The 27,158-nt window shown below is 41.8% G+C and overlaps 1 protein-coding gene across 2 annotated transcripts in view; it reads left to right on the top strand.

Annotated features, from left to right (window-relative positions):
- The window catches only part of LOC145414858 (serine/threonine-protein phosphatase 2B catalytic subunit 2-like), a 512,474-nt gene that overhangs the window by 461,421 nt on the left and 23,895 nt on the right, over nt 1-27,158 (top strand). For both annotated transcript variants that reach the window (XM_080284279.1, XM_080284278.1), the window contains exons 6-9: nt 1,250-1,389; nt 6,156-6,233; nt 12,929-13,022; nt 26,599-26,725. In XM_080284279.1, the coding sequence (XP_080140405.1) occupies nt 1,250-1,389; nt 6,156-6,233; nt 12,929-13,022; nt 26,599-26,725 (439 nt within the window). The remainder of the gene's footprint in view (nt 1-1,249; nt 1,390-6,155; nt 6,234-12,928; nt 13,023-26,598; nt 26,726-27,158) is intronic.

Genomic DNA, 27,158 nt, shown 5'->3' with positions numbered 1-27,158 from the left:
TGAACAGTTACGCAAGCCTGTTTGTAGACAGTGCAAGGATCATGAAGAGTGTTGAAGTTGAAGAGGATTGCAAAATGCTGCAGGAAGATCTGGACAGGATTTATGAATGGAGCCAGGTATGGGAAATGAAATTCAGTGCTAAAAAGTGCAAAATACTGGAAATAGTTAAAAGTACCAAGCAGCCATCACTGAATTACTCAGTGCGAAAGAAACCAGTCACAAAAGCGAGAGAAGAGAAGGGCCTGGGAGTGTTGGTCCAGGATAATTTGTCACCTGAAAAACATGTTAACAAGATTGTCCGAGAGACATACAAGTTCTTGACAAACATAAAAGTATCATTTCAATACATAGATGAGGAGATGATGAAAAAATTGATAGTGGCTTTGATCTGCCCCAGGTTAGAAAGTGTGGCAGTGGTGTGGTCTACACATAACAAGAAAGGTATAAATAAGATTGAGAGAATACAAAGAACAGCAACCAAGATAGTCGCTAGCCTGTCATACAAGGAAAACTAGAAAAGTTGGGTCTGTCTTCCATAGAAGAGAGAGGGGTGACATGATTGCAGTGTTCATGGCAGTGATGGGAATAGATAAAATTGACAGAAAAGACCTGTTTGTATGGGAAGGGGGAGCATCAAGATGACATGGAAAGAAATTGAAAAAGGGAAGTTGCTTGAAAGATATCAAGAAATACAGTTTTTCATATAGATGCATTGACCTGTGGAATAGCTTGGATAAAGAGATTGTCCAGTCCAAAAACTTAAATGAGCTTAAAGCAAAGTTTGAACGATTGAGACATGTAGATGGGACCCCACGAGCATAGCTCATTTCCTGTATACAACTAGGTAAATACACACACATACACACATGATTATAGGACAGTATTTTTATGTATGTTTTAATTAATCCATGTATATGCCTAAAGTACTTTAGTGATTACACAGAACTGCTTGCAATTTTACGATTGTGCCATCACTGTGCCTGCATATTCTGATAGTTAGAATGCCCCAGTCAGAGTGACATTCCCCATGGCTTTTATCACAAAGTGGTGACTGGAAGCTTTCAGCTATATAATGCAGCCAAGGAAAGTAAGTTGGTCATGTGCCCTTAAAACTTACTAAACTACGCTAGCCCATACACTTCAGAGTGGCTGAAATGGGATTTTTTGTCTTTGCTGTGAATTTTTGTGTAGAATTTAAATGTCGAACCTTCTGGAAGTTTTTCAGTACTTATATCTAATTTCTCCTCAGTTGGACAGGTTCAAGGAGCCTCCAGCATTTGGGCCAATGTGTGATATCCTCTGGTCTGACCCTCTAGAGGACTTTGGCAATGAGAAAAATGCAGAACATTTCTCCCACAATTCAGTCCGAGGGTGTTCGTACTTTTACAGGTAAGTTCATCATCAGAGATGACTAATAATACTGTAGCTAGAGAATGTTGTAAATTATTAGAAAGTCAAGACCAGCACATCAGGGTCTTGGAGTTCAGTAAGGATATGAAACTTTTAATGGCACAGCACACACCCACTATACAGAAGTACTTGTGGATTTAAAAAGTGCCAATATAGGTACAGTATTTGTGTGGCAAGGAGGGAAGATTTTTTTTTTTTTAACTGCTTCTCTGAGGGGACTAGGGACCCCCTCCTCTGTTTTTTAGTTCCTACAATGAGACAGGGCATAGAAAGGGAAGGGGGACTGAGTTATCCCTTTACCCTGAAGATTGGGAGTATGACTGTCCATGGATGTACAGTTGAGGCCAAAAGGAAGGAGGTTGGAAGAATGTTTGTGAGATGAAAGTTAAATGTGTTAGCTTTGAGTGAAACAAAGATGAAAGGGAAAGGTGGAGCTAAGTTTGGAAGTGGGACTGGACGGATGTCAGGTGTTGATAGAGGAAGAGCGAGAGAAGGAGTGGCCTTGTCAGTGAGCCCAGACATGCAGCAGTGTGTGCTTGAGTGGAAGAAGGTGTCATTGAGACTGATGTGGGTGAAAGCGAAATTTGGACGTGAGTTGTGGGTATTTGAAAGTGCATATGGGCCTGGTAATGAAAGGGATAAAGAAAATAGGGAGTCTTTCTGGAATGATGATGAGTGTCTGCAAAGTTTTGGAACAAATGTGAATGTGGTAATGATGGGATATCTGAATGCTAGAGTAGGAAATGTAGCAGTTGAAGGTATACTTGGTATGCGTGGTGTGCCTGGAAGAAATGATAATGGGGACGGAATGATAGGGATGTGTGTTGAGCGAGAAATGGTGATTGGAAATACCTTGTTTGAGAAGAAGGATGTTTATAAGTATACATGGGTGAGACAAGAGAGTGGTAGGGTTGTTGATAGAGCATTGATGGACTATGTGGTTGTGTCCAGGAATATAAAAGGAAGGTTGTTGGATGTGAGAGTCTTGAGAGGGGAGAGTGGAATTATGTCTGACCACTACCTGCTGAAGGGAAAGTTGAGAGTAGGTATTAGGTGGGTGAGAGCTAGGAGAGTTAGGTGTGGCAAGGAGGTTTTGAAAGTCAGTGAGTTGGATAAAAGAGAGATAATGACAGAGTATCAGAAGTTGAAAGATGAGTGGAATGCAGTAAAAGATTAGGAAAGTGGTGGTGTGGCGGAGGAATGGCAGTTGTGTAAGAGTGCTGTGGTGGGGTATGTGGAAGAGGTGTGTGATCTGAGACAAGTGAGTGGTGGTGTACGAAAGGGAAGTGAATGGTGGTTTGAAGAAGTAAGTATGGCTGTAACTGAGAAGAGATGTGCATATGAGGTGTGGCTGCATAGAAAGGATGAGGTGTCATATGAGAGGTAAAAGGTAAAGAGGAATAGGGCGAGAAGGGCTGTGCTTGATTCTAAAGTGGCAGCAGATGAGAGGTGGTTAGGCAGTTGGCTGAGAATTTTCAACAGAATAGGAAAATGTTTTGGAAGGAGGTGAAGAGAGTGTGAAGGAGAGAGTCTGGGAAGGAAGAGTAAGTAAAAGCAGAGGATGGAAAGATGTTAACTGAGATGGATGCACTAAAGAAGAGATGGGCAGAGTATCTTGAAAGATTGTTAAATGTAGAGGAGGAAAGGGAGGCTGAGATTATGGCAGATGGAAGGGTGCAAGGAGTAAATGTGTTGGGAGAGTTGAATGATTCTTTGATCATAATGGAGGAAATGCAGGAGGCAATAAAGGAGATGAAAGCAGGGAAAGCTGCGGGTATGGATGGGTGTGCTTTGGAATGTCTGAAAAATGGTGGAGCGACTATCATTGAGTGGTTAGTAAGATTGCTGAGTGCATGTTTTGTGAGCAGTGTGGTGCTGATTGACTGGGCTAAGGTGTGTGTGTGGTTCCGTTGTATAAAGGTAAGGGTGATAAGTATGAATGTACTAAGGGGGAGAAACCTGTACTGTACACAGGAAAAATCATCTGATAAATTACCAATATGCTGAGAATCGAACCAGGGACTCTCAGGTGAGAGCCAGGCAGCATACCACTACACCACGACCAGGTAAAGTTAACTCACGTTGTCACAATCTTGTAACCAACGTCCCTCCGCCCCCACTGTAGGCATCAAGAGGATGAGTTAACCCCCTGGCACTCGGGCAAGTAGATGCTTTTAATCTATCCCAAGCACTTACGGTCGTGGTGTAGTGGTATGCTGCCTGGCTCTCACCTGAGAGTCCCTGGTTTGATTCCCAGCATATTGGTAATTTATCAGATGATTTTTCCTGTGTACAGTACAGGTTTCTCCCTTCATTCTGACTTGCCGTAAGTGCTTGGGATAGATTAAAAGCGTCTACTTGCCCGAGTGCCAGGGGGTTAACTCATCCTCTTGATGCCCACAGTGGGGGCGGAGGGACGTTGGTTACAAGATTGTGACAACGTGAGTTAACTTTACCTGGTCGTGGTGTAGTGGTATGCTGTCTGGCTCTCACCTGAGAGTCCCTGGTTCGATTCTCAGCATATTGGTAATTTATCAGATGAATGTACTAGTTTTAGGGATATTAATCTGTTGAGTGTTGTTGGTAAGGTGTGTGGTAGAGAGTTGATTAAGAGAGTTATAGAGAGTACAGAGGGAGTGATTGGCAATGAGCAGTGTGCCTTTAGGAGAGGGAGGGGATGCATGGATCAGGCGTTTGCTGTGAGACAGGTGGCGAAAGATAAAAATGTGTTTTGGGTGTTCGTGGATTTAGAGAAAGCGTATGATAGAGTTGATAGGGAGACTTTGTGGACTGTTTTGAGAGTGAATGGACTTGATGGTAGATTGTTAAAAAGAGTGAAAAGTTTTTATGTAAACAGTAGAGCATGTGTGAGAGTGGGAAATATTGTGAGTGATTGGTTTCCCGTGAGAGTGGGGCTTTGGCAGGGATGTGTGATGTTGCCTCAGTTGTTTAATATTTATATGGATGGTGTTGTAAGGGAGGTGAATGCAAGAGTGTTAGGTGAAGGTTTGAGTTTGGTGAATGCTGATGGTAGAGAGTGGAATCTGAATCAGCTACTGTTTGCAGATGTTCTACACTGATGGCCGATTCGGAGGAGGGATTGAAACAGTTGGTAAAGGAATTTGGAAGGGTGTTTGAAAGGAGAAAATTGAGAGTAAATGAGATTATCCCGTGGATTGCGAGCCACAGCTCAGGCTGGGTAGCGTCATGTTGGGATCCACAGCTCAGACTGTCCTGGCCGTGTATCACTGTAAACAACTCAACCCCTACGCAAACTTACACATGATGCTACGCAAAGATGGAGAGAGAGAGATTTTTTCTTTAAGCCAGATGATGCCCTGGATGTTTATCTTCAGGTTTATAATAAACAAAAACAGAAAAAGAATGTTTTGATTTTTTCATTTTTTCACAACTCCCATACATAAACTTATGCATGGCTCACAGCAAAGATGGAGAGAGAGAGAGAGAGATTTTTTCTTTTCACCAGATGATGCCCTGGATGTTTATCAACAAGTTTATAATAAACAAAAAAGAAAAAAAACTTTTCCCTTCGTTTTTTTTCACACCACAGGGTGGGATAAAAAAAAAAAGGTAATTGCGCAATCCATGGGTTAAGAGTAAAGTGATGAAGTGTACAAGGTTGGTAGGTGGTAGGAGGATGAATGTAGTTTTGAATGGTGAGTTGCTTGAGGAGGTGGATTGTTTTAAGTATTTTGGGTCACAGGTTGCTGTGAATGGAAGAATAGATGTAGAGGTGAAGTTTAGAATGAATGAAGTAGGAAAGGTGCTGGGAGGAATGTTAAAAGTGTTTAGATGTCGTTGGCTTAGAATGGATGTAAAGAGAAGGCTGTATGAGGGTGTAGTGGTACCAACTGTATTGTATGGGACTGAAACATGGAATATGGGTGTAGCAGAGAGGAAGAGTTTGAATGTAATAAAGATGAGGTGTCTGAGGAGTATGTGTGGAGTGATGCATGTGGATTGAGTGAGAAATGATGAAGTGTGAAGGAGAACTGGAGTTATGCGAGAGATGGCTGATCAGGTTGAGCAGAAAGTGTTGCAATAGTTTGTGCATATGGAGGGAATGGATGAAGAGCAATTGGCAAAAAAGATAACTGGATCTGATGTGAGAAGTGTAAGGCTGAGAGGAAGACCACAAATAGGATGGATGAACAGTGTGAAGAGAGCGGTAGATGCAAGAGGGATGTCTGTAGAGCAAGGAAGAGTGGCTGCAAGTGATAGGGATGACTGGAGAGAAATTGTGAATGAATAAATGATGACGCCGCCCCGAGGGGATATTCTCCCGTATTTGGTCTGATCAGCTGATTAAGTCAGGTATGGGTAAGGGGATGAGTCATTATGATGTGGCATCAGTAAACCAGCTCTGTTATGAGGCCCTGGTGCGGATATCGCTGATTGCACTGAGCAGTTGACCCTCTTTCGGTGTGGTATGGAGAGCATCTGTCCCATCTTCCCATTGGGATAAGATACGAGTAAATGTGTGTGTGTGTGTGTGTAAATTGGGAGTGTGTTGACCTGTCTCGGCTACCTCCCCTTCTTGTGGGGAAGCAACCTAGGTACATAGATAGATAGAGATTCTGTGTATTTAAACTCTGTGTGTCTTCTTTGCTTCTTTACTGCTTGATGAAACTTATTTAATTTGGACTGGTTTTTATTGAAGCAGTAGTTCTTTAGTAGTTTTGAATTTGCATAGAAAATGTCAAATAATGTTTTTTCTTCCACAGCTATGCAGCTTGCTGTGACTTCCTACAACACAATAACCTTCTGTCCATAATCAGAGCTCACGAAGCCCAAGATGCAGGGTAAGGGTACTTAGTGATATTGTACTCAATGTTGTTGTGGTTAATGGCCATTTAAGACACAAATGATTTTGAGAATCATCTGTTTCAATTCCAGCATGTTTTATCAGCCCAGTCGGAATTTAGGACAAACAATACACAGCCATTGCGACACTTTTTTCATGTATATCACTCTTCCTACGGACACCCTTTCCACATTCATACTTTGACAGCATGGGGAAGGATTAATTATGGTTATCAGACACTATTTGAGGAGAAGGCCTGGTCCTGCACTGGACCTATTATGAACTTATGCGGAAGATACGGATCATGTGTCTTGTTCTCCCTCTTATTTACTTCCCCCTTTCCAGGAACCCACTTTCCCTTACTTCCCTCCCCAGGCACAGCATTCTCCAGTACGCCTCTTTACACTGTAAACACACAGTGCATATGGCACACCAAATGATGTGTGCTTATTGTTAGGAAAATGTTTGTTGTAATTAGTGCCCCCTCACCCTCCACCCAGCAAGAAAAATATGCAGACCTAGAGCTTTGATCTTGAATCTTACTGTTGTTGTTTTTTTTTTTTTTTTTTTTTTTTTTTTAAATATAAATCAATTTAATGAACTAACTGGAGGTAACAGTGGGTTGTTATATATGAGAGTACATTTAATGTGGTGGTTAGCAGTCATTGTATTTTATGAACCCCGGTGCCTGTTCCAATTTGTTAGATACGTTATAGTACCCTAATGTTCATATATTGTGTTTTTTTGTCTGCTAGACTTAGTATGGTACCTTGCAACTTGAGCTAAGTTGTCATGTGGTCAGTTGTCAGTTGGCTGTACTCACTGTACAGTAGATGCTCGATTTAATGAACTAATTCAGTCAACCTCTATTCCATTATCTCATATTTTCAGCTAAATCGAGTTCCATACCCAAGGCTCAATACAAAGGAAATTTTGCCGGTATTTCCGGTGATAGGGAGAGTTGGATCTCCTGTTTCATTAGCTACCTAGCCATCCCCCTTTGATATGTGACATGGTGCTTAAGGAGCAGGTGATGAAAAAGAGGACCTGTGCACCTAGGAGGAAAATATGGAAGCTGAAAAACCAAGCAGCAAGGGATGCCTTCTATAACGAGATGAGGAGAATGGTGGCTGAACAGGGAGGCGTTGACAGAAATGTTAATGAATAGTATAGAGCCCACAAGAGCAACCCCTTGAGAGTTACTGATTCAGTGTGTGGATGGACAAGGGGCCCTCCAAGACATAAAGTAACTTTGTGGTAGGGTGAGGGTGTAGAAGCTGCAGTTAAGGAGAAAAGAAGGCTTTTCCAGGAATGGAAGAAGGGTGGTAACAAAGAGGAATACTTGGCTTCCAGGCATAGGGTTAGAAAAGAGGTTTACAGGGTGAAGTCTTAGCCACAAAGAGTTTTACTTGATAACCTAAATCATGTGGAAAGGAAGAATATGATACTTAAGGTAGCAAATTAGATGAAGAGGGAGAACAGGGACGTCATAGGTGAGCAGTATATGAAGAATGATGAAGGAATGGTAGTGATGGTGAACAGTGGGGATATTAAAGACGCATGGGGAGAGCATTACAGCCAGAAGTTGAATGAAGAGTTTGACTGGGACAGGGAATGTTTGGAGCCAGCAGATCCAGTGCTTGGCCCTTGGCCTTTGATTGATGCTGCTACTGTGAGCAGGACAAAAGGCAGGATGCTGGTGGGGAAGGCAGCAGGTGTGTGTGGGTTGACTACTGAAATGTTGGAAGCCACAGGAGATATAGGAGTGGGGTTAGTCACTGACGTAAAAAATATGATTATATATGAGTGTGTTGACCCACGTGATTGGCAGAAGAGTATAATTGTAAATGTGTACAAGGTGAAGGGTGATGGCCAGAAAAGAGGAAATTATAGAAACATAAAGCTTTTAGCCCAGATAATGAAGATAATAGAGAGAGTTCTAGAAGATATGATTAGAGAGAGAGTGAATATTGATGAGATGCAGTTTGGGTTTATGCCAGGCAAAGGGACCACTGATGCCATATTTATTGTTCAACAGCTTCAGGAAAAATATATAGGAAAGAAAAGGGAACTGTACTTTGCTTTTGTTGATTTGGAGAAGGCCTTTGACAGAGTCCCCAGAGAAGTGGTGAAGTTGGCAGTGAGAAAGCTTGGGATCGAGGAGGAGTCTTGGCCATGTATGTGGGTGCTCGCACCTTGGTAAAGGTGAATGGAGGTTTGAGGGATGAGTTGTTTGTTAATGTTGGTGTGCACCAGGGGTCAGTTTTGAGCCTTGTTGTTTATCATGTTACATGAAGCCCTCTCACATGACTTCAGAAATGGACTCCCATGGGAGATGTATGCTGATGATTTGATGTTGATTGCAGAGAATGAAAGGGGGGTGGAGGAAAGATTTAAGAATTGGAGAGATGGTATAGGGCACAAGGGCTTAAGAGTAAATGCAGATAAAACAAAAGTGATGGTATTTTGGGCTGGTCGCAGCTCTGTCAAAGAAGAGGGAGAGTGGCCATGTTTGATTTGCCACGAGGGTGTGGGAAGTATATCCATCTTGTGCAGTGTTTGTGATAAGTGGGTGTATAAGAGATGTAGTGGTATTAGTGGTGGACTGCGAGATAATGCTGATTTCATGTGTGTGATGTGTTGGGGAGAACATGTGGAGATTACCCGGCGTGAAAGGATCGAACTTGCTGGTGAGTCTCTCGAGTGTGTGGAAGAGTTTTATTATTTGGGAGACATGTTATGTGCTCGATGTGGGGCTGGAGCTAGCTCTGTGGCTAGAGTGAGGAGTGGTTGGAAGAAGTTCAGGGGGCTGTTGCCTCTCCTGACACTGAGAGGGCTCTCCCTCCATGCTAAGGGATCTTTGTATGTGGTATGTGTTAGGAGTGTTATGCTGTATGGTAGTGAGACCTAGGCAGTAAGGGAAGAGGATATTCGCAGGCTCAGAAGTGCGGAAATGGCAACAATTAGGTGGATGTGCAGTGTGTCCCTGAGTGCAAGGCCTGTGAGGGCTAAGTTTACGATGGAAGAGTTGAGAGGTAGGATGGGACTGGAGTGTATTGGTGTTGTGATGAGGAGAGGTAGATTGAGGTGGTTTGGGCATGGGGAGAGGATGGGGGATGATAATTGTGTGCAGAAAGTGAGAAGTGTTAATGTTAGGAGTAGGGTTACGAAAGGTAGACTGAAAATGACTGGGGACGAGATCATTGTGACCTCAGGGAAAAGGAACTGAATAGGGAAGATGCCGGAGAGCAGTCGGCATGGAGAGCTGCCATGAGGTGACCAAGACCAGTGCATGCATGTTTGAGCCTTCAAAAATGAAAAAAAAAATGAAACTATATTGAGCTATTATCCTTTAAATCCTTGAAGCCAGTCCAAACCTAGCTAACTATGCTAACTCAGTGATACACACAGCAGTCTGAACCCATAATTAATACCCCCAGAAATTCATTATTGTGTACAGATTTTACTTAACAGAATAATTCACGATTTAAAGGAAATTTTCCATTAAATAGGGCAAAAATACCGGGAAAAAAAATTATTCCATTATCTCGGGCTTCCGCCACATCAGAGTTCATTAAATTGAGCGAGAAGCAGTGCACTCAACGTGGTATGGCCGTTCTGAACCTTTTTGGTAAATATGGTCTGTCCAAAAAGAAAACGAACTTTTCAAAAAACAAATTTGTTGCTTTATTTACAACTTATTCAGACTTGTCTCCTTCAAAATGCAGTACTCCCCTCCGCTGTTCATGCAATGTTCCCAACATTTTCTACTGGAATGCATCCTGGAACACATTTTCAAGGATAGTGTGCAGTTCTTGTAGTGAATTTTTTCTGTCGCTTCTGTTGCCTGAAATCAACGATCTTTGTAGATGGATTTGAACTGGGGGGGTGGGGGGGGAGCCACAGGGGTAAAATTCAGAATTCAGAGAGTAGTGTGGCTACCAGAGAGTAGTGTGGCTGGGGGACAATAGTCGCCTCATGCATTTTCAAAACGTCATTGATAAGGAGCGATGCATGAGCAGGTGCATTGTCACGGTGCAACATTCAGGTTTTGTTTGTCCACACCTCAGGCCTCTTGCTTTGCACTGCCTCTCTTACATGCTTCAGGACATTCAAGTAAAATATCTTTATTGACTTTTGGACTATGTGGAACAGACTCATGACGATCGACCATCCATCTATTCATCATCCAATCCTATGTCGCCCCATAAGGAGCGTTGGAACCTGGGACTATGCAGGTTGGTCCTGACATTTAAGATGAGGGTGACCAGCCTCATTCATCACTGAGTGCCATTACGTGAGCAATAAACCCCAACCACTGCTTGGATATAAACGTACACGGTCTCAATCCGACTGGAGCATCTTAATTACCCACTGAACCACCAGGTGCCATAATTTGGTATATGGTTACCACCCAGTGTACTGAATGGTTTCCTGGTGTACAGGAAACCATTTGGCTTGTCACTCAGTGTAGAGCCACCCCTAGGCAGAAGGAAGAGAAAAGAATGGAGGAAAGAAAGACAGAAGAGGGAGTGTCAAATTACCCGTAGGGAGAAGAAAGAGGAATGAAGGAAGGAAGGATGGAAGAGAGGAAAGGGCAGACACCCAAAGCAGCACTGCATCGAGTGAGTGGATGGTGAGTGCCCCCACCTACCATACTCCTCCAGTAAAAAAGGCAGTCAGCATGACCTTCACATTTGTGTGCCTCTGGCATGCTTTTTTTTTTTTGGTCGCGGTGATGATGTTCCAACCTGCTGCAACGACTGCCTTTTTGTTTTAACGTAGTAGCTGTACAACCATGTTTCATTACCTGTTATAACATTTTCGAGAAAGTTTTCAGCAACGTTTGAACAGTCAAGCAGGTCCTGACTGACGATGTCACAGTTCTCTTTTTGCTCATTTGTCAGCAGACACAGCACAAATTTTGCAGCAACACAATGCATCTTTAGTTTTTTGGTTATAATCGGGTGGCGTGAACTTTTACAGATGCTACTCCTTCAGAAACTTCATGGACAGTTAGGTGATGATTTTCACAGGTCATTGCACACACTTTCTCAACACAATCATTGTCTGTTGAGATGGAAGGCCATCCAGATTTGGGATCGTCTTTGGTGGATGTTCTTGATTTGAACTGCCAGAGTTACTTGCGACATTGTGAACAGCCCAAACAATCCTCCCCATAAGCCTGTCCCTTTTCCAACATTTGAAAAGTCTCCATAAAGTTTTTCTCAGTTTAAAACAATTTTATGCAAATATCTTGCTCTTCAAGATCCGTCATTGCTCAGCTTTCAACAAATTGCCAAGTGCACTAAACACATGTCCTTTCAAGCACATGTACCTTGATGACTAAGTGATGTGGCATGATGCGGCAAGTGTTAGATGAAAGCTCAAAGTCACTGCTACACAGTGCTTCCATCGCGAGCACATTATGCTGGCATGTTGACACACTATCAAAAAATTTGGTTTCATTTTGGACAATCATCATCATCATCATCATCATCATCCAGACCTTCTTTCCCACCCTGGGACTGAATGAGGAATAGCAGCATCCAGGCAGCCCAAGTCTGCCCACTTCAGTGGGCCGCACCTCCATTCACTCATCATTCAAGCCCCCAGAATCCTGGCTCAGTAGTTTTGGACAGACCTCATGAAAGGAGATTGCTCATTTGGTTGAATTGACTTAGTTGGAGTTCAGTATGAAAAAGTTGTTACTGTAAATCATGTAATTGTTGTTTTAACAAAATTATCCAGTTAGAAGTTGCTTAAGACCTACTAGAGTCATTGTGTTGAAGGGTCCAAACATTGATGGTGTATTAGGAGAAAATTAAAATTTTGAAAACTAAGTAGCAAATGGCGTTAATGCACTGGTTTGCTTCCTAATTCAGTAAGCGTAGAAACTAATCTCCAAACAAGCTTACAAGTAATCCCACAGAGTGAAAAATATGTAATTTAATAGTCTTAAAACAAAGTTTATACTGTATACCATGGAAAACCAGTATACCTTTTTACCATGCCTACTGCTAATTGCTACTGATAGTACCATCATGTGGGTGGCACTGACCTCCTGCTCAACAGGTAATACAGTATCATCACACTGTAAAATTTTGTTGCTGTTTGCCCTCTCATCTGAGATAAATCTCAGCTGGAGCTGCAGCATTTAAGACTAACTTCATCACAATATCAACTTGATTTGTGTCATTTTAACACATGCATCCTATCTATCTGTCTGTCTATCTATTGCCAGACGCCTTAATCACGTAAATGGTAGCCACAAACAAATCGCCTCCATGTCGCTCTGTCCCCTGCCATTTCACTGTCCTGCTCCCAGCCCACACCCCCCTCTCTCATATACCTCTCCACTCCATCCCTCCATCTCATCCTTGGCCTCCTCCTCCTCCTCCCTCTCCCCCCCCTCCACCTCACTCACGTACACTCTCCTTGTCAGTCTTTCACTCTCCATCCTCTCCACATGGCCAAACCACCTGAATGTGTTTCTCCTAATGCTTCCTATCACATCCACACCCACACCACAACACTCCTTCACTTCCTCATTTGTCAGTCTCTCTCTCCATGTGACCCCACATGCTCCTTATTCAGCTTAAGAGAGATCTTGTAGACGAAGGTGTTAATGTAAATCTACTGCATAAGACTATATTTTCACGATATCACACCAATGCTTGATGTTTGTTTCAGGTATCGTATGTATCGTAAAAGCCAAACAACAGGATTCCCTTCACTCATAACAATATTTTCAGCCCCTAACTACCTGGATGTGTACAACAATAAGGTAACTATCAGGTTGAATAGGATGAGTCTTGCTTCCCTGGTAAGTAGGTTCTCTCTATTGCTGTATAATAAAATAAATGCTGTATGATAAAATGAAGCAGGTTTAAATTTGTTGTTCAGTATACAGTTGTCTTATTTCAGACATCAGATACATGTGAACATTTGTTTAATGTTGTACAACAGTTTTAATTTTTAAATGTGCATAGGTAAGTCAAGTGAATCAGAAAATACCATTGTTCTCTGGTAATGCATTCATCATCGTCATCATCATCTGGACCTCCTTTTCTATCATAGGGCAGGGTGAGGAGCAGCAGTGTCCAGAAAGCCTAAGTTTGTCCAGTTCAGTTGGCCACGCTTCCATTCACTCATCATTTAAGCTAATGGAATCCTGGCTTCATCAGATAGGCCAAAAAAAACTTTCAACACGTACTGTAGCTTCACATACAATAAATTAAAATCAGTACTGTACTGTATCTTATGCCATTTTATATATATTAATTTGTCTGGATATATTTTCCAGATTTTTATAAGTGTTCTGTAAGTATTGTGCCCAACACTTTATTAGAAAATGTCCAGTATTCCATATGTATGATGTGGAAGGAAAATTATTCGATTCTGTAAAATTCTTTACAGTTGTTCAAAAAGTTTCTCCAGAGCTAAATAAAATAATCTGGAGATTACAAAAATAAACTAAGAATTGCATTTAGGGATTGAAAGGGTTAACACGTTTTTGATACTGATGTTGTTGTTGTTGTTTGTTATTGTTGCAGCCCCAGGCTTATCTGGGCATGAACCCAGTGGACAGCTGGAAGCCAGCCACTTCAATCAGTCCCTTTTTTTTTTTTTTTTTTTTTTTTTTTTTAAATAAATAATACTGTGAAGAGTATGTATGTGCTAAGGCTGCAGTGCATGTGAATAGTGTCTGTCTGTCTATTTATCTGTCTGTTGCCAGACGCCTTAATCCCGTAAGGGCTGGCCACAAACAAATTGCCTCTATGTCTTCCCATTCACTGCCATTTCATTGCCCTGCTTCCAGCTCACAGCTCCATCTCTCATACACCTCTCCACTCCATCCCTCCATCTCATCCTTGGCCTCCACCTCACTCACATACACTCTCCTTGTCAGTCTGTTGCTCTCCATCCTCTCCACATAACCAAACCACTTGAATGTCTTTCTCCTAACACTTCCTATCACATCCACATCCACACCACAATGCTCCTTCACTTCCTCATTTGTCAGTCTGTCTCTCCATGTGACTCCACATGCTCCTCTGAAATAACTTATTTCCACTGCTCTCACTTTTGACTTCTGTCCCTCCAACAAGGTCCAAGCTTCACTTCCATACGTTAGAGTTGGTATCACAATACTGTCATGTAGTAGTTTTTCACTTCCGTGCTCACTTCCTTGTTGCTTATCACTGCTTTCAAAGAACCAACAACCTTTCTTCCCTGTTGTATCCTTTCAAGTATTTCACCCTCTAAACTTCCATCCTTACTCATCACACTACCGAAGTACTTAAATGCATGGACATTTTCCATTTCCTCCACATCCAAGCTCACTGTACAATCATTGACTTCATTTCTCTTGAATACCATAACTTTACATTTCCCAACATTCACCTTTAGATTCTGTTTCATACAAACTCACCCAGACTCATCCACCAAGCCTTGCAGCTCCCCTTCATGTTCACTTAACAACACAGTATCATCTGCAAACAACAGTGCAGGGAGTTTCCAAACACTGCCTTCTCTCATTAGAGCCGCTCCAACATCCACTGCCCTACCTTGTATCTCTTTTATAACCCCATCCATATACAGATTGAACAACCATGGAGACATGACACATCCTAGTTTCAGTCCAACCTTCAGATAGAAAAATTCACTCAGTTCACTATCCACACGCACTGCAGCCATAGCACCCTCATACCTGCTTATCACGGTCTTCAACAACTTCCCATCTACTCCATATATTCTTAATACTTCCACAATCCTTGTCTATCCACCCTCTCATATGCTCTCTGCATGCAGCTTCATTCCCTTCTCTAGAAACTTTTCCACTAAAGATCTAAGAATGAATATTTGATCTACACAACCTCTTCCACTCCTAAAACCTCCCTGTTCTTCTCTAGATAGTGAAGTGAATGAATTTTACTACTTGAAGGTTGGATTGAAACAGGAATGTGTCATGTCTCCATGGTTGTTCAGTCTGTATATGGATGGGGTTATGTAGAGATACAAGGTAGCACAGTGGATTCTGGAGCTGCCCTAATGAGAGAGGGCAATGTTTGGAAACTCCCTGTACTGTTGTTTGCCGATGATACTGTGTTGTTAAGTGAAAATGAAGGGGAGCTGCAAAGCTTGGTGGATGAGTTTGGGACAGTGTGTAAGAAACGGAATGTAAAGGCGAATGTAGGGAGGAGTAAAGTTATGGTCTTCAAGAGAAGTGAAGTCAATGAATGTACCGTGAGGTTGGATGAGGAGAAAATGGAAAATGTCCATGCATTTAAGTACTTTGGTAGTGTGATGAGTAAGGATGGAAGTTTAGAGGATGAAGTGCTTGAAAGGGTACAACAAGGAAGAAAGGTTGCTGGTTCCTTGAAAGCAGTGATAAGAAACAGAGAAGTGAGCATGGAAGAAAAAAAGTTACTGTAAGACAGTATTATGATACCAACTTTAACGTGTGGAAGTGAGGCTTGGACTTTGTTGGAGGGACAGAAGTCAAGAGTGAGAGCAGTGGAAATGAGTTATTTGAGAGGAGCATGTGGAGTCACATGGAGAGACAGACTGACAAATGAGGAAGTGAGGGAGCATTGTGGTGTGGATGTGGATGTGATAGGAAGTGTTAGGAGAAAGACATTCAAGTGATTTGGTTATGTGGAGAGGATGGAGAGTGACAGACTGACAAGGAGAGTGTATGTGAGTGAGGTGGAGGGAGGGGAAGGCCAAGGATGAGATGGAGGGATGAAGTGGAGAGGTGTATGAGAGATGGGGCTGTGAGCTGGAAGCAGGGCAATGAAATGGCAGCAAACAGGGCGACATGGAGGCGATTTGTTTGTGGCGACCCCGTATGGGATTAAGGCATCTGGCAACAGGTAGATAGATATTGAAGTATTAACAAAAGTAAAACAAAAGACATCTGGGAGTGACTTGTTGAAGTGGCCAACTACCTGCAGTCCACCAGATTCATATTCAGATGAGCAAGGGGTTGCAACAACAATAATATCAAGCATGTGTAAAACTCTTCAGTCCAGTGATACGTTGTACAGTTCATTCTTGCTATCTCCAGTTGACTTTGATTAGCTCTGGAGAGACTTTTTAAACTGGAGTGGATAGATGTGGCCTTCATTAAATGCTTAGCTATGGGGGAGGAGGCCATCATAAGTTAAATACAGTAAAATCAGCTGGAGATAGCATTCATTCATATTCATTCATCATCTGATCCACTGAGGAGTGCAAGTTGGTCATGACATTTAAGATGAGAGTGACCAGCCTCACTCATCCCTGAGTGTCACTACGTGAGCAACAAATTCCATCCACCCCTTGGATATGAACCTGCACCGGCTAAATCCGATTGGAGCACTATAGTTACCCACTAAACAACTAGGTGCCATAATTTAGTTATATGGTTACCACCCAGCATAGTACCATTTGGCTTGTCACTCAGTTTAGAGACACCCATAGACAGAAAGAAGAGGAAAGAATGTAAGAGTAAATTAAAGAAATAGGTTCTTGGATGAAAGAGATTAAGGTTGCTAGAGGTTTGAGTGGTAACTTTAGTATAACTGCAGGAGTGAGAAAAGGTTGTGAAATGTCTCCATGAATGTTCAGTGCTTTATATGAATGGGATTTTGATAGTTGTCGTAGTTGTGGCCTCAAGCAGAATGTAAACCTGTAGACTGCAGGCTGAAGTTGTCCTTTTCCTACAGTTAACTGCTTTCCTCTCAAGAGTTTGGAAGGCATTTGAGGAACAATTGTATAGCCAGACAGCCCCACTGCCTGATTATATTGGTGCCATTGTGTAAAGGCATCCCTCTTGAGTGCCATGAGAGGGTTGAGGATGAGTGGTGGAGAAATAGAACAAAATTAATTATGAATAATAAAATATGGGCCAAGACTTATCTGTTGTACAGCGTACAGATGTGCGGTTTGCAGTTAGTGAAGTGAATCTTTATAAACATTTCAGGTATAAGTAACCCTTGTTACATCTTTCAGTGATTGATTTGCTTTACTATTCGTTTTTCAATATACAGTCCCTGAACATTACATAATCAGTTATTGAGTCAGGACTCTAAAATGTCTGCTTGGTCACAGTTTAGTGTATCATGTGACCAACTTGCATTTAGTACTTCATTACCTGTAGCAAACAGAATATTCCCCCCCACCCTCAATAAAGTAAAATTCATCCATTAACAAAACCAGGAATAAGTGAAATGAGTCTCTCTGTTTACTGCTCAGAATGACTGATACAGCATCTTATATAAGCTACCCCACTTCATCTCTTGTCACTCATTTTCCATTCACACTACCTTCTTAACCCATGGATTGCGCAATTACCTTTTGTTATCTCACCCCATGGCGTGCAAAAAATGAAGATTTTTTTTTTTTTTTTTTTTTCAATAGTTTTTCTTTATTATAAACTTGAAGATAAACATCCAAGGCATCATCTGATGAAAAAAAATTAATCTCTCTCTTTCTCTTTCTCCGTCTTTGCATAGGTCCATGCATAAGTTTACGTAGGGGAGTAGTGAAAAAATGAAAAAGAAATTTTTTTTTTTGTTTTTGTTTATTATAAAATTGAAGATAAACATTCAATGCATCATCTGGTAAAAAAACAAAATCTCTCTCTCCATCTTTGTGTAGTGCCTTTCGTAAGTTTGCATAGGGGTGGAGTAGTTATCTATGATGCATGGCCATCACAGCCTGAGCTGTGGCTCGCAATGTGACGCTACCCAGCCTGAGCTGTGGCTCGCAATCCACGGGTTAATATGTTTACAAAAAAATATGCAAAACCTGAGTATAAGGAATGCAAAATTGTGTTGCCTACTACAGCTTAAGTTCATCATACTGTACATAGATCCTATGTACAATATTCCATAAAGGCTGCAAGTGTCACAATACTATGCTAGGTAGGTGAAGGGATCCAAATCTTACATTCATAGCACATGCATCAGGTTTCAGACTTGCCAAAGTTCCACAGTACTATCATCACAGACAACCACTGCAAAGAGCTCACAGTTCAGAGCTGTAGTGCTGCAAGCACTGTGAATTTCACCTCTATTGCATATGAAAAATCCACACACATTCATTCATGAGGCTGAAAGTGTTAAAATTTTTTGTTTACAGACTGATTCCTTGTGTTGAACATTTCCAGCAGTGTTGTTGGACTCTCTTCTGGTTTGCCAGTGTTTTGTTGGATAAAACCAGAGTTTTCAAAAGCAACTTGATCTATGAAAATCTGGTTTGATACAGTCTGGATCACTGAAGGACAACTGTGTAAGGAGTAATTGCGGTTCAAAAATCCACAGTGAATAATGGCCACTGAAATATCTGCAATTTTCATCATGGGCATAGGTGGATGAAGTAGTGGGAGAAATGCCCAGGAGCTATAAAGTGGTCGTAATGGGTGATGTGAATAGAAGAACAGGCACTGGTCCTGAGGATAACATAATGGGTTGTATGGAGTTCCAGGAGAAAATGATAAGGGAAGCAACTCAAGGATATGTGTCAGGAGAGGAGGTTGTGCCTTTGTAACTCGTGTTTCAAACACAAAGATGCACATAAACGGAGATTGTGTTGAAAGAAGCCTGATTGATTACGTGCTCGTAGGGAGGTAGATGATGGGAATTGTTGCTCATACGAGGACTGTGAGAGGACGATGTGGAGGTCTGTCAGGTCATGTGATTGTGGTATGCAAGATCAAGCTGAGAGGAGTAAGGTGGATCAGGAGAGAGAGGAGCAATCAGGGAGAAAGACTGAAAGTTGAGAAGCTGAGGATCAAAGAAATGGCAGATGATTACAGGACCAAAGTAGAGGATGAGTTAGAATCAGTGAACTGGAATGAAATGGATCTGGACAGCCTGTGGAACACATACAGGGATTGCTTAGTTAGGAGTGCTAAAGCGGTGTGTGGTGTGGCAAGAGTAACAACAAAGAAGAAAGGTACAGCATGGTAGGATGATGAGGTTAAGAGAGCAGTGGAGGAAAAGAGGAAGAAGTGGCTGAAGTGGTTACAGGACAGGGGTTTAGTTGAAATAAGAACTGAATATATTGAGAGCAAGAAAAATGTAAAGAGACTAGTGAAGAGGAAAAAGGAGGAGGTAAATGATGATCTAGGAAGAAAAATGAATGCAAACTATTCTGAAAATAGGAAGTTATTCTGGAAGAAGTTGTGGAAATGTAGAAGTGAAAGCGGAAAGAAATGTGATGGTGTGAAGGATGTAGATGGTAGATTACTAACCCATGGGGATGAAGTAAGGACCAGATGGAATGAATATTTTGAAAGCCTGATGAATGTGAATAGAGAGAGCAGAGTGGCTGTAAACATGATTGGTTTTGGGGGTTAGCAGAGAAGGAATGCAGTGTCAGGAGACGTGACACTCACATAGGCGAAGAGTGCTGTGAAGTGGCTGAAAAATGGGAAAGCAGCTGGGTTTGATGAGGTTTATGCAGAGATGATTAAATGATTAGTGGAGAAAGTGGAATGAAGTGCTTGTTGGAGATATTTAAGAAGGCATGGATGAGTGAAACTGTGCCAGCAGAGTGGAAAAAGGCTGTGATTGTAGCCCTATACAAAAATAAAGGAGAGTGAAATGAGTGCAAGAATTATCGTGGCATAAGTTTATTGAGTGTGGTAGGGAAGGTATAAGGAAGAATTATTGTAGAGAAAGTAAAAGAGATATCAGAAGTCCTAGTGAGTGATGTACAGAGTGGCTTTAGGAGTGGCAGAGGATGTGTGGATCAAATATTTGCAGTGAGACAGATAGCAGAGAAGGCTTGTGAGAAGGACCATAAGGTGTTTATGGCATTCATGGATCTGGAAAAAACATACGACAAAGTGGACAGAGAAGTATTGTGGAAAGTTTTGCGCATGTACGGTGTAGATGGTAAGCTGTTAGGTGCCGTCAAGAGTTTTTACGATGGTAGTGAAGCATGTGTAAGGGTTAATGGGCATCTAAGTGAATGGTTCACAATCGGTGTGGGCGTGCGACAAGGTTATGTGATGTCCCTGTGGCTGTTCAATATATATATGGATGGGGTGATGAGAGAAGTAAAAACTCGAGTAATGGAGAGAAGGATGGTGTTGGTAATGAATGGTGATGGATGGAATATCTCAATTTTGTTGTATGCTGATGATGCAGTACTGCTTGCAAATACCAGACAAGGAATGGGTAGACTAGTGCAGAGTTTTGCTGATGTCTGCGAGCGTTGTGCCTTGAGAGTAAATGTAGAAAAGAGAAGTGATGGTTATTGAGAGTGAAGGTGACTCCCAGTGCGATGTTACAGTGAATGGAGAGAGATTGGAATTGGTGAGAGAGTTCAAATACCTGGGTACAGTTATAGAAGAGAAAGAAAAATGTGCAAAAGAATTTGAAAGTAGAGTGACACAAGGAAGAAAAGTAGCTGGTGCAATGAAGGCCATGATAAGAAACAGAGGCTTGAGTGTTGCAGCTGCACAAGGCCTACATGAGGGAATGTTACTGCCAGTAGATGTGAAACTATGGTGTGGCATGAAAATGAAGTCAAGAGTAACAGCAGTGGAGATGGGACTGCTGAGGAATGTATTTGGAGTACAGAGGGTGGATAGGATACAAAATAATGTGATTCATGAAAGATGTGGAGTGAGGAAGTCGGTGGACACCAGAATCGAAGAGAGTGTACTGAGATGGTATGGTCATGTGGAGTGAATGGATAACAACAGTGGTGAAAAAGATATATCTGAGTGAATTTGAAGGAGCGAGGAGGCGAGTTAGGCCAAGGAGAGGGTGGAGAGATATGGTGGATGAGTGTGTAAGGAAGAGAGGTTTTGAAATCAGTGAGGCTAGGGAACAGGCAAGGGATTGAGTTGGCTGGATGAATGTTGTGAGGAGAAGTGCATGATCAGGGATTTGACACTCCTTTTTAATATGGCAGCATTCAGATGGACTCTACCGGATACGTTTATGTGAAGCTACACAGTGTGTTGAATGTTTCTGGTGTATCCGATAGAGTCAGGATTCCGGGGGCTTGAATAAAGAGTGAATGGAACCGTGGCCCATTGGATTGGGCAAATTTGGGCTGTCTGGACATTGCTACTCCTCATCCTGCCTTAGGGTGGGAAAGGAGGTCTGGATGATGATGATGATGATATCTACGTGTATATATATATATATATATATATATATATATATATATATATATATATATATATATATACATACATACATATATATATATATATATATATATATATATATATATACATACATACATATATATATATATATATATATATATATATATATATAGATACATATATATATGTCATCCTCATCATCCGGACCTCCTTATATCTATATATATATATATATATATATATATATATATATATATATATTAAGCAACGTTGGGTCTGGTTAGTACTTGGATGGGTGACCGCCTGGGAACACCAGATGCTGTTGGCATAACTCCCTACGTGTTAAGTGGGGTTGGTGGAGGATTAGTGCCCCTCCCTGTAAAACAATTAACTCTAAGCCCTTGACCACCCTGTTTGGGATACATGGCATCTGGCAATGAATGAATGAAATATATATATATATATGAGGTCTCCAGAAGTAAAGGGGCTTATGTGCAAAAACCTAGTTTTGAGTAATTTGTGATGAAAGTTAAGCAATTGGTACACCATTAGTTTTCAAAATAAATATCTATTATGTGTTACCATATTAATCACAAAGTCAATTACTTTTTCCCAGTATTTTGTGTGTGTGTGTGTGTGTGTGTGTGTGTGTGTGTGTGTGTGTGTGTTTTGCATTTGTTTGACCCCCAGCCTAAACAACCATATAATTTTATTTACGAAATCGAAGTACAAGGTGATTTTTTAAAATTTTATAGTAAAATTAATAAACTGCGAAAGTTTCATTAACCTACGGCCATTAGTTTTTTTTTTATAAATTTTTAAAATGTGTTTTATTGTTTTTTTTTTTTTTTTTTTTTTTAACCCTGAGAGCTATAAATACATTCCTGTAAGTGACAATGATTGTATAAGTAGATCAATAATAAGAATAAGGCCTCTCACCAATCCTACGATGAAAATGTGTTTGCTTGTCACTGTCATTCATGATGAAGCGATAAAATCCGGTGTTTTATTGTTTTTTTTTTTAACCCCGAGAGATATAAATACATTCCTGTAAGTGACAGTGACTGTATAAGTAGATCAATAATAAGAATAAGACCATTCACCAATCCTGTGATGAAAAGCTTGCTTGTCACTATCACTCATGATGAAGCGGTAAAATCCGGTGAAAACAGACAAAATGCGAGAGTTAAAGTACCAGGCGTCCATCAACACAGAGGCAAGGCTAGAGACTGTGGTTATGGTGCAGGCCACATGCATCTGGCGGTACGTCATTGGCGGAGCCGGGTGGTGTGTCGCCGCCACTGTGCGCTCATTGGCTTTTTTTTTTTTTTTTTTTTTTTTTTTTTTTTTTTAATGCGAGGAAGAAGGAACCAAAGGCCATGGCCCGCAGTAACAGTTCCCACCAAGAGAAAAACAAAATACAATAGAGAGCCAAATTCAAGATCCGATCATTTTGAGATGCCTGGACACACTGCGTTTGAAAGACTGGAGATCATAGGCAGCAGGAAATACAGATAGAGGGAGACAGTTCCAGAGCTGACCTGTTGCATAAATGAAAGACTGGGAGTAATGGTTAACTCTTGCATTAGAGAGTTGGACAGAAAAGGGATGAGAGTTTGCTGCCAGACGGGTGCTACGCGCCCGTCGTAGAGGTGGAGAAATGCAAGCAGACAGTTCAGAGGAGCAGTGACCATTAAAGTAGCGATAGAAAAGAGATAAAGATGCAACAGTGCGGCTAAGAGAGACAGAGGTTGAAGGGAGTCAGTAAGAGGAGGAGAGTTAATGAGACGAAAATCCTTTGACTCCACCCTATTGAGAAGAGCTGTATGTGGGGAGCCTCCCCACACATGAGAGTTGTACTCCACACAGGGGCGGATAAAACCCCTGTATAGAGTCAACAATTGTGCAGGGGTAAAGAAAGAGCGGAGTCTGCTTAGCACACCCAATCTCTTGGAAGCAGATTTTACAAGAGATGTAATATGGTCTTTCCAAGATAAGTCCCGAGTAAATGAAACCCCAAGCATGTTCAAGGATGATGCAGGATTAAGCTGAATATTATTAAACACTAATGGGTATACCTGTGGAAGATTTTGTCGGGTTGACAGGTGTAAGAACTGAGTCTTAGATGCATTAAAGACAACCATATTATTTTTACCCCAGTCAGCGATACGAGCCAAGTCAGACATTAGGTGTGCCATAGCCTCATCCCTTGTTTCTTGAAGTAACTGTTGAGATGGGCATTGCGGGAACCGAATGGAAAGGTGAAGGGTGGAGTCATCAGCATATGAGTGGATAGGGTTAGATGTACAGCTTAGAAGATCATTGATGAATAAAAGGAAGAGAGTTGGTGATAGGACAGAGCCCTGAGGAACACCACTGTTGATAGAGCTAGGAGAAGAACGATGGCCGTCTACAACAGCGGCTATAGAATGACCAGAAAGGAAGCTAGCGATGAAGGCACAGATAGAAGGATAGAAACCGTAGGAGGGCAGTTTGGAAATTAAAGATTTATGCCAGACTCGATCGAAAGCCTTTGAGATGTCAAGTGCAATGGCAAAGCTTTCGCCAAAGTCCCGAAAGGAGGATGACCAGGAGTCTGAAAGGTAGGTGAGAAGATCACCAGTGGAGCGTCCCTGACGGAACCCATACTGACGATCTGAAAGAAGGTTGTGATAGGAAAGATGCCTTAAAATTTTTCTATTAAGAATTGACTCGAAAACTTTTGAAATACAGGACGTTAAAGCAATTGGACGATAGTTGGAGGGTTGGGAGTGGTCACCCTTCTTTGGGACTGGCTGAATGAGAGCAAACTTCCAGCAAGAAGGAAAGGTACAAGTTGACAGACAAAGACGAAAGAGTTTGCCTAGGCAGGGTGTAAGCACAGAAGCACAGTTCTTGAGAACAACAGGAGGGACCCCATCAGGCCCATATGCCTTGTTAGTACTGAGGCCAGTGATGGCAGAAAATACATCAACTGAAGAAATTTTAATGTCAGCCATGAGGAAGTCAGAGGGGAGAAGTGATGGAGGAACAGCACCGGAATCGTCTAAGGTGGAATTGGAGGAGAAAGTCTGTGCGAAGAGATCTGCTTTATCAGTAGAAGAAATAGCTACAGAACCAGAGTAGAAAAGAGGAGGGAAGGATGATGAGGCAAAGTTGTTAGAAAGATTTTTGGCAAGGTGCCAGAAGGAGCGGGAAGAATTCGAGTTGGAGAGTTGAGAGCATTTAGTATGGATGAAATTATTTTTAGTAGAGCGAAGAACAGACTTAGCACGATTCCGGGCAGAAACGTAAAGATGATGTGATTCAGGGGTGGGTTGGCTCCGGTACCTTTTGTAGGCCTTCTCCTTGTTGCGGACAGCATTAGAACAAGCGTGATTAAACCAAGGCTTTCATGCGTTAGTCAAAGGATATGAGAAAGGAATGTATGCTTCCATGCCCGAGAGAATAACCTCCGTAATGCGCAAGGCACACTCAGATGGCTCACGGCCATGGAAGCGATAATCATTCCAGGGAAAATCAAAGAAGTACTGCCTGAGGGCCTCCCAGTTCGTTGCTCCAAAATGCCACAGACGACGTTTCCCTGGAGGGTCCACAGGCCGTACCGGAGTGATAGGACAGGTTAAGGTAATAAGGTTGTGATCGGAGGAGCCCAACGGAGAGAAAAGATTAACAGAGTAAGCAGAAGGATTAGTTGTGAGGAAGAGGTCAAGTATGTTGGAGCTCTCTCCAAGGCGGTCAGGGATACGGGTAGGGTGCTGTACAAGCTGCTCTAGGTCATTAAGGATAGAAAAGATGTAGGCTTGTTCACCAGGTGGATCCGTGAAAGGAGAGGAGAGCCAAAGGTGGTGGTGAACATTGAAATCTCCAAGAATGGAGATTTCAGAGAAAGGAGAAAAGGACAGAATGTGTTCCATCGTAGAAGTAAGATAGTCGAAGAATTTTTGATAGTCAGTAGAATTAGGGGATAAGTAAACAGCACAGATATATTTAGTCAGAGAATGACAGGAAAGCCGAAGCCAGAGTGTGGAGAATTCAGAAGAATCAAGTTCAGGAACACGAGAGCAAGATAAGTCGTTGCGTATATATACACAACAGCCACCTTTGGCTTTGAAATGAGTATAGAGAAAGTAGGAGGATACAGAAAAGGGTTTGCTGTCGGTTGCTTCAGACAGCTGAGTCTCCGTCAGAAAAAGAAGGTGAGGTTTAGAGGAGGAGAGGTGGTGCTCAACAGAGCGAAAGTAAGATGAAAGGCCGCGAATGTTGCAGAAATGAAGAAGAAGAGAGTCAGACAGTGGTTCCAGGCACCTCGAGTCGTCACCGGGAGAGGGGCAGATGGCGGGGGCATTTATGGTCCCCCCCCCGGGGACTCCGAGGCTTGATTAGTAGATGCCATTTTTGTTGATTTTTGAATAGGAAGTGTAGTGTGTACTGTGCATGTAGTTTGGTGAAGATAGTTAGAGAAATTTGTACTGGAGAGCATGCTGGCCTACTCTCTGTGTAACTGAGACACTGAAAAAGTTCAGCAAAGGGGGATGGTCAGGAACTAGTCCTGAGGGCTGATGAAACGGGAGCTCCAGCACTCCCTGTCATCAGCTTTCCATCCACCTCGGGAGTACTGCCCCCAAACTTGAGCCGACGTTTTATGCAGCAAAATTACCTGACTTCCCTCTTTAGTTTAACCCATCATATGGTCGAGTGTCGTTTGGCGCTTCATACCACGGCATAGAGGTGGCCTTGCAGATTAGCTGCCAGACTTTACTGGAAAATTCGACTTTTTGTGGGTTACGCCCCTTTACTTCTGGGTGCCTCATATGTATATACTGTATATATATACAGTATATATATATATATATATATATATTATATAATTTTTAAAAGGGATTGGATACTCCCTAGAAATTTGGGTGGCCAATGCCACCCAGGCCATGCCTCTGGCTGGCTATTTCACTAAGTTTCATATTAAATGTTGAATTTAAGAAAATGAAAACATAAGGTGGCAGAATATCTGCAGTTTTTTGGTTTGTTGGGTACAGTAGCTTCTTTATTACGGTTGTAGCAAAATCCTTGACAGATGAATTGACACTGTGGAGTAAGAATTGTCAGTTATTTCAAAGAAGTGAAGTACAGAAGTGCCACTGTCATTTCATCACCTGTATAACACCTAGGAAATGATAATAATAATAATGAATTGTACCCAGATATATCCCTGCAAGGTCAGTACCCTATTGTTTCTCATTTCCAGGCTGCTGTTTTGAAATATGAGAACAATGTTATGAATATCCGACAGTTCAACTGTTCCCCTCATCCATATTGGCTACCGAACTTTATGGATGTCTTCACCTGGTCACTACCATTTGTTGGAGAGAAAGGTGAGCTTGTCATCACATAAACAATGTTCTCTACTTTAAACCCTCCACTAATGTAAATGTGCTGCCTTACCAGTGATGCTTAGTACTTTTTTTTCCAGAATTTTGGCCTTTAAATCAGCATAATAAAGTACACTGAATATTACTCCAATGTATACTTATATACAAGGACGGTAGGGTATGTTAATTAATCTCCACAGTTTGGAGGGTATCACAGATACTAGCAAGAAATTCATGTGTTTGCTCTACAGTCACCATTACCCTACCTTCTAAATTACAGGCAAAGTAATCAATAACATGTTTTTCCATCTAATGTTTGCTAGAAGCCAACATCTGTGTTGTTCAGAATATAGCCATGCCTGACTGATGTCTTGAGGCTGTCGTCCATCTCAATGAGATAATAAGATTTGGAAGTACTTGAGAAATTTAGTATGAT

This window comes from Coenobita brevimanus, chromosome 101, assembly GCF_032717465.1.
Source record: "Coenobita brevimanus isolate Jiangsu-jjx chromosome 101, ASM3271746v2, whole genome shotgun sequence".
NCBI lineage: Eukaryota > Metazoa > Arthropoda > Malacostraca > Decapoda > Coenobitidae > Coenobita > Coenobita brevimanus.
Note: the sequence above shows the minus strand (reverse complement) of the source record. Positions and strands in the feature narration are given on the sequence as shown.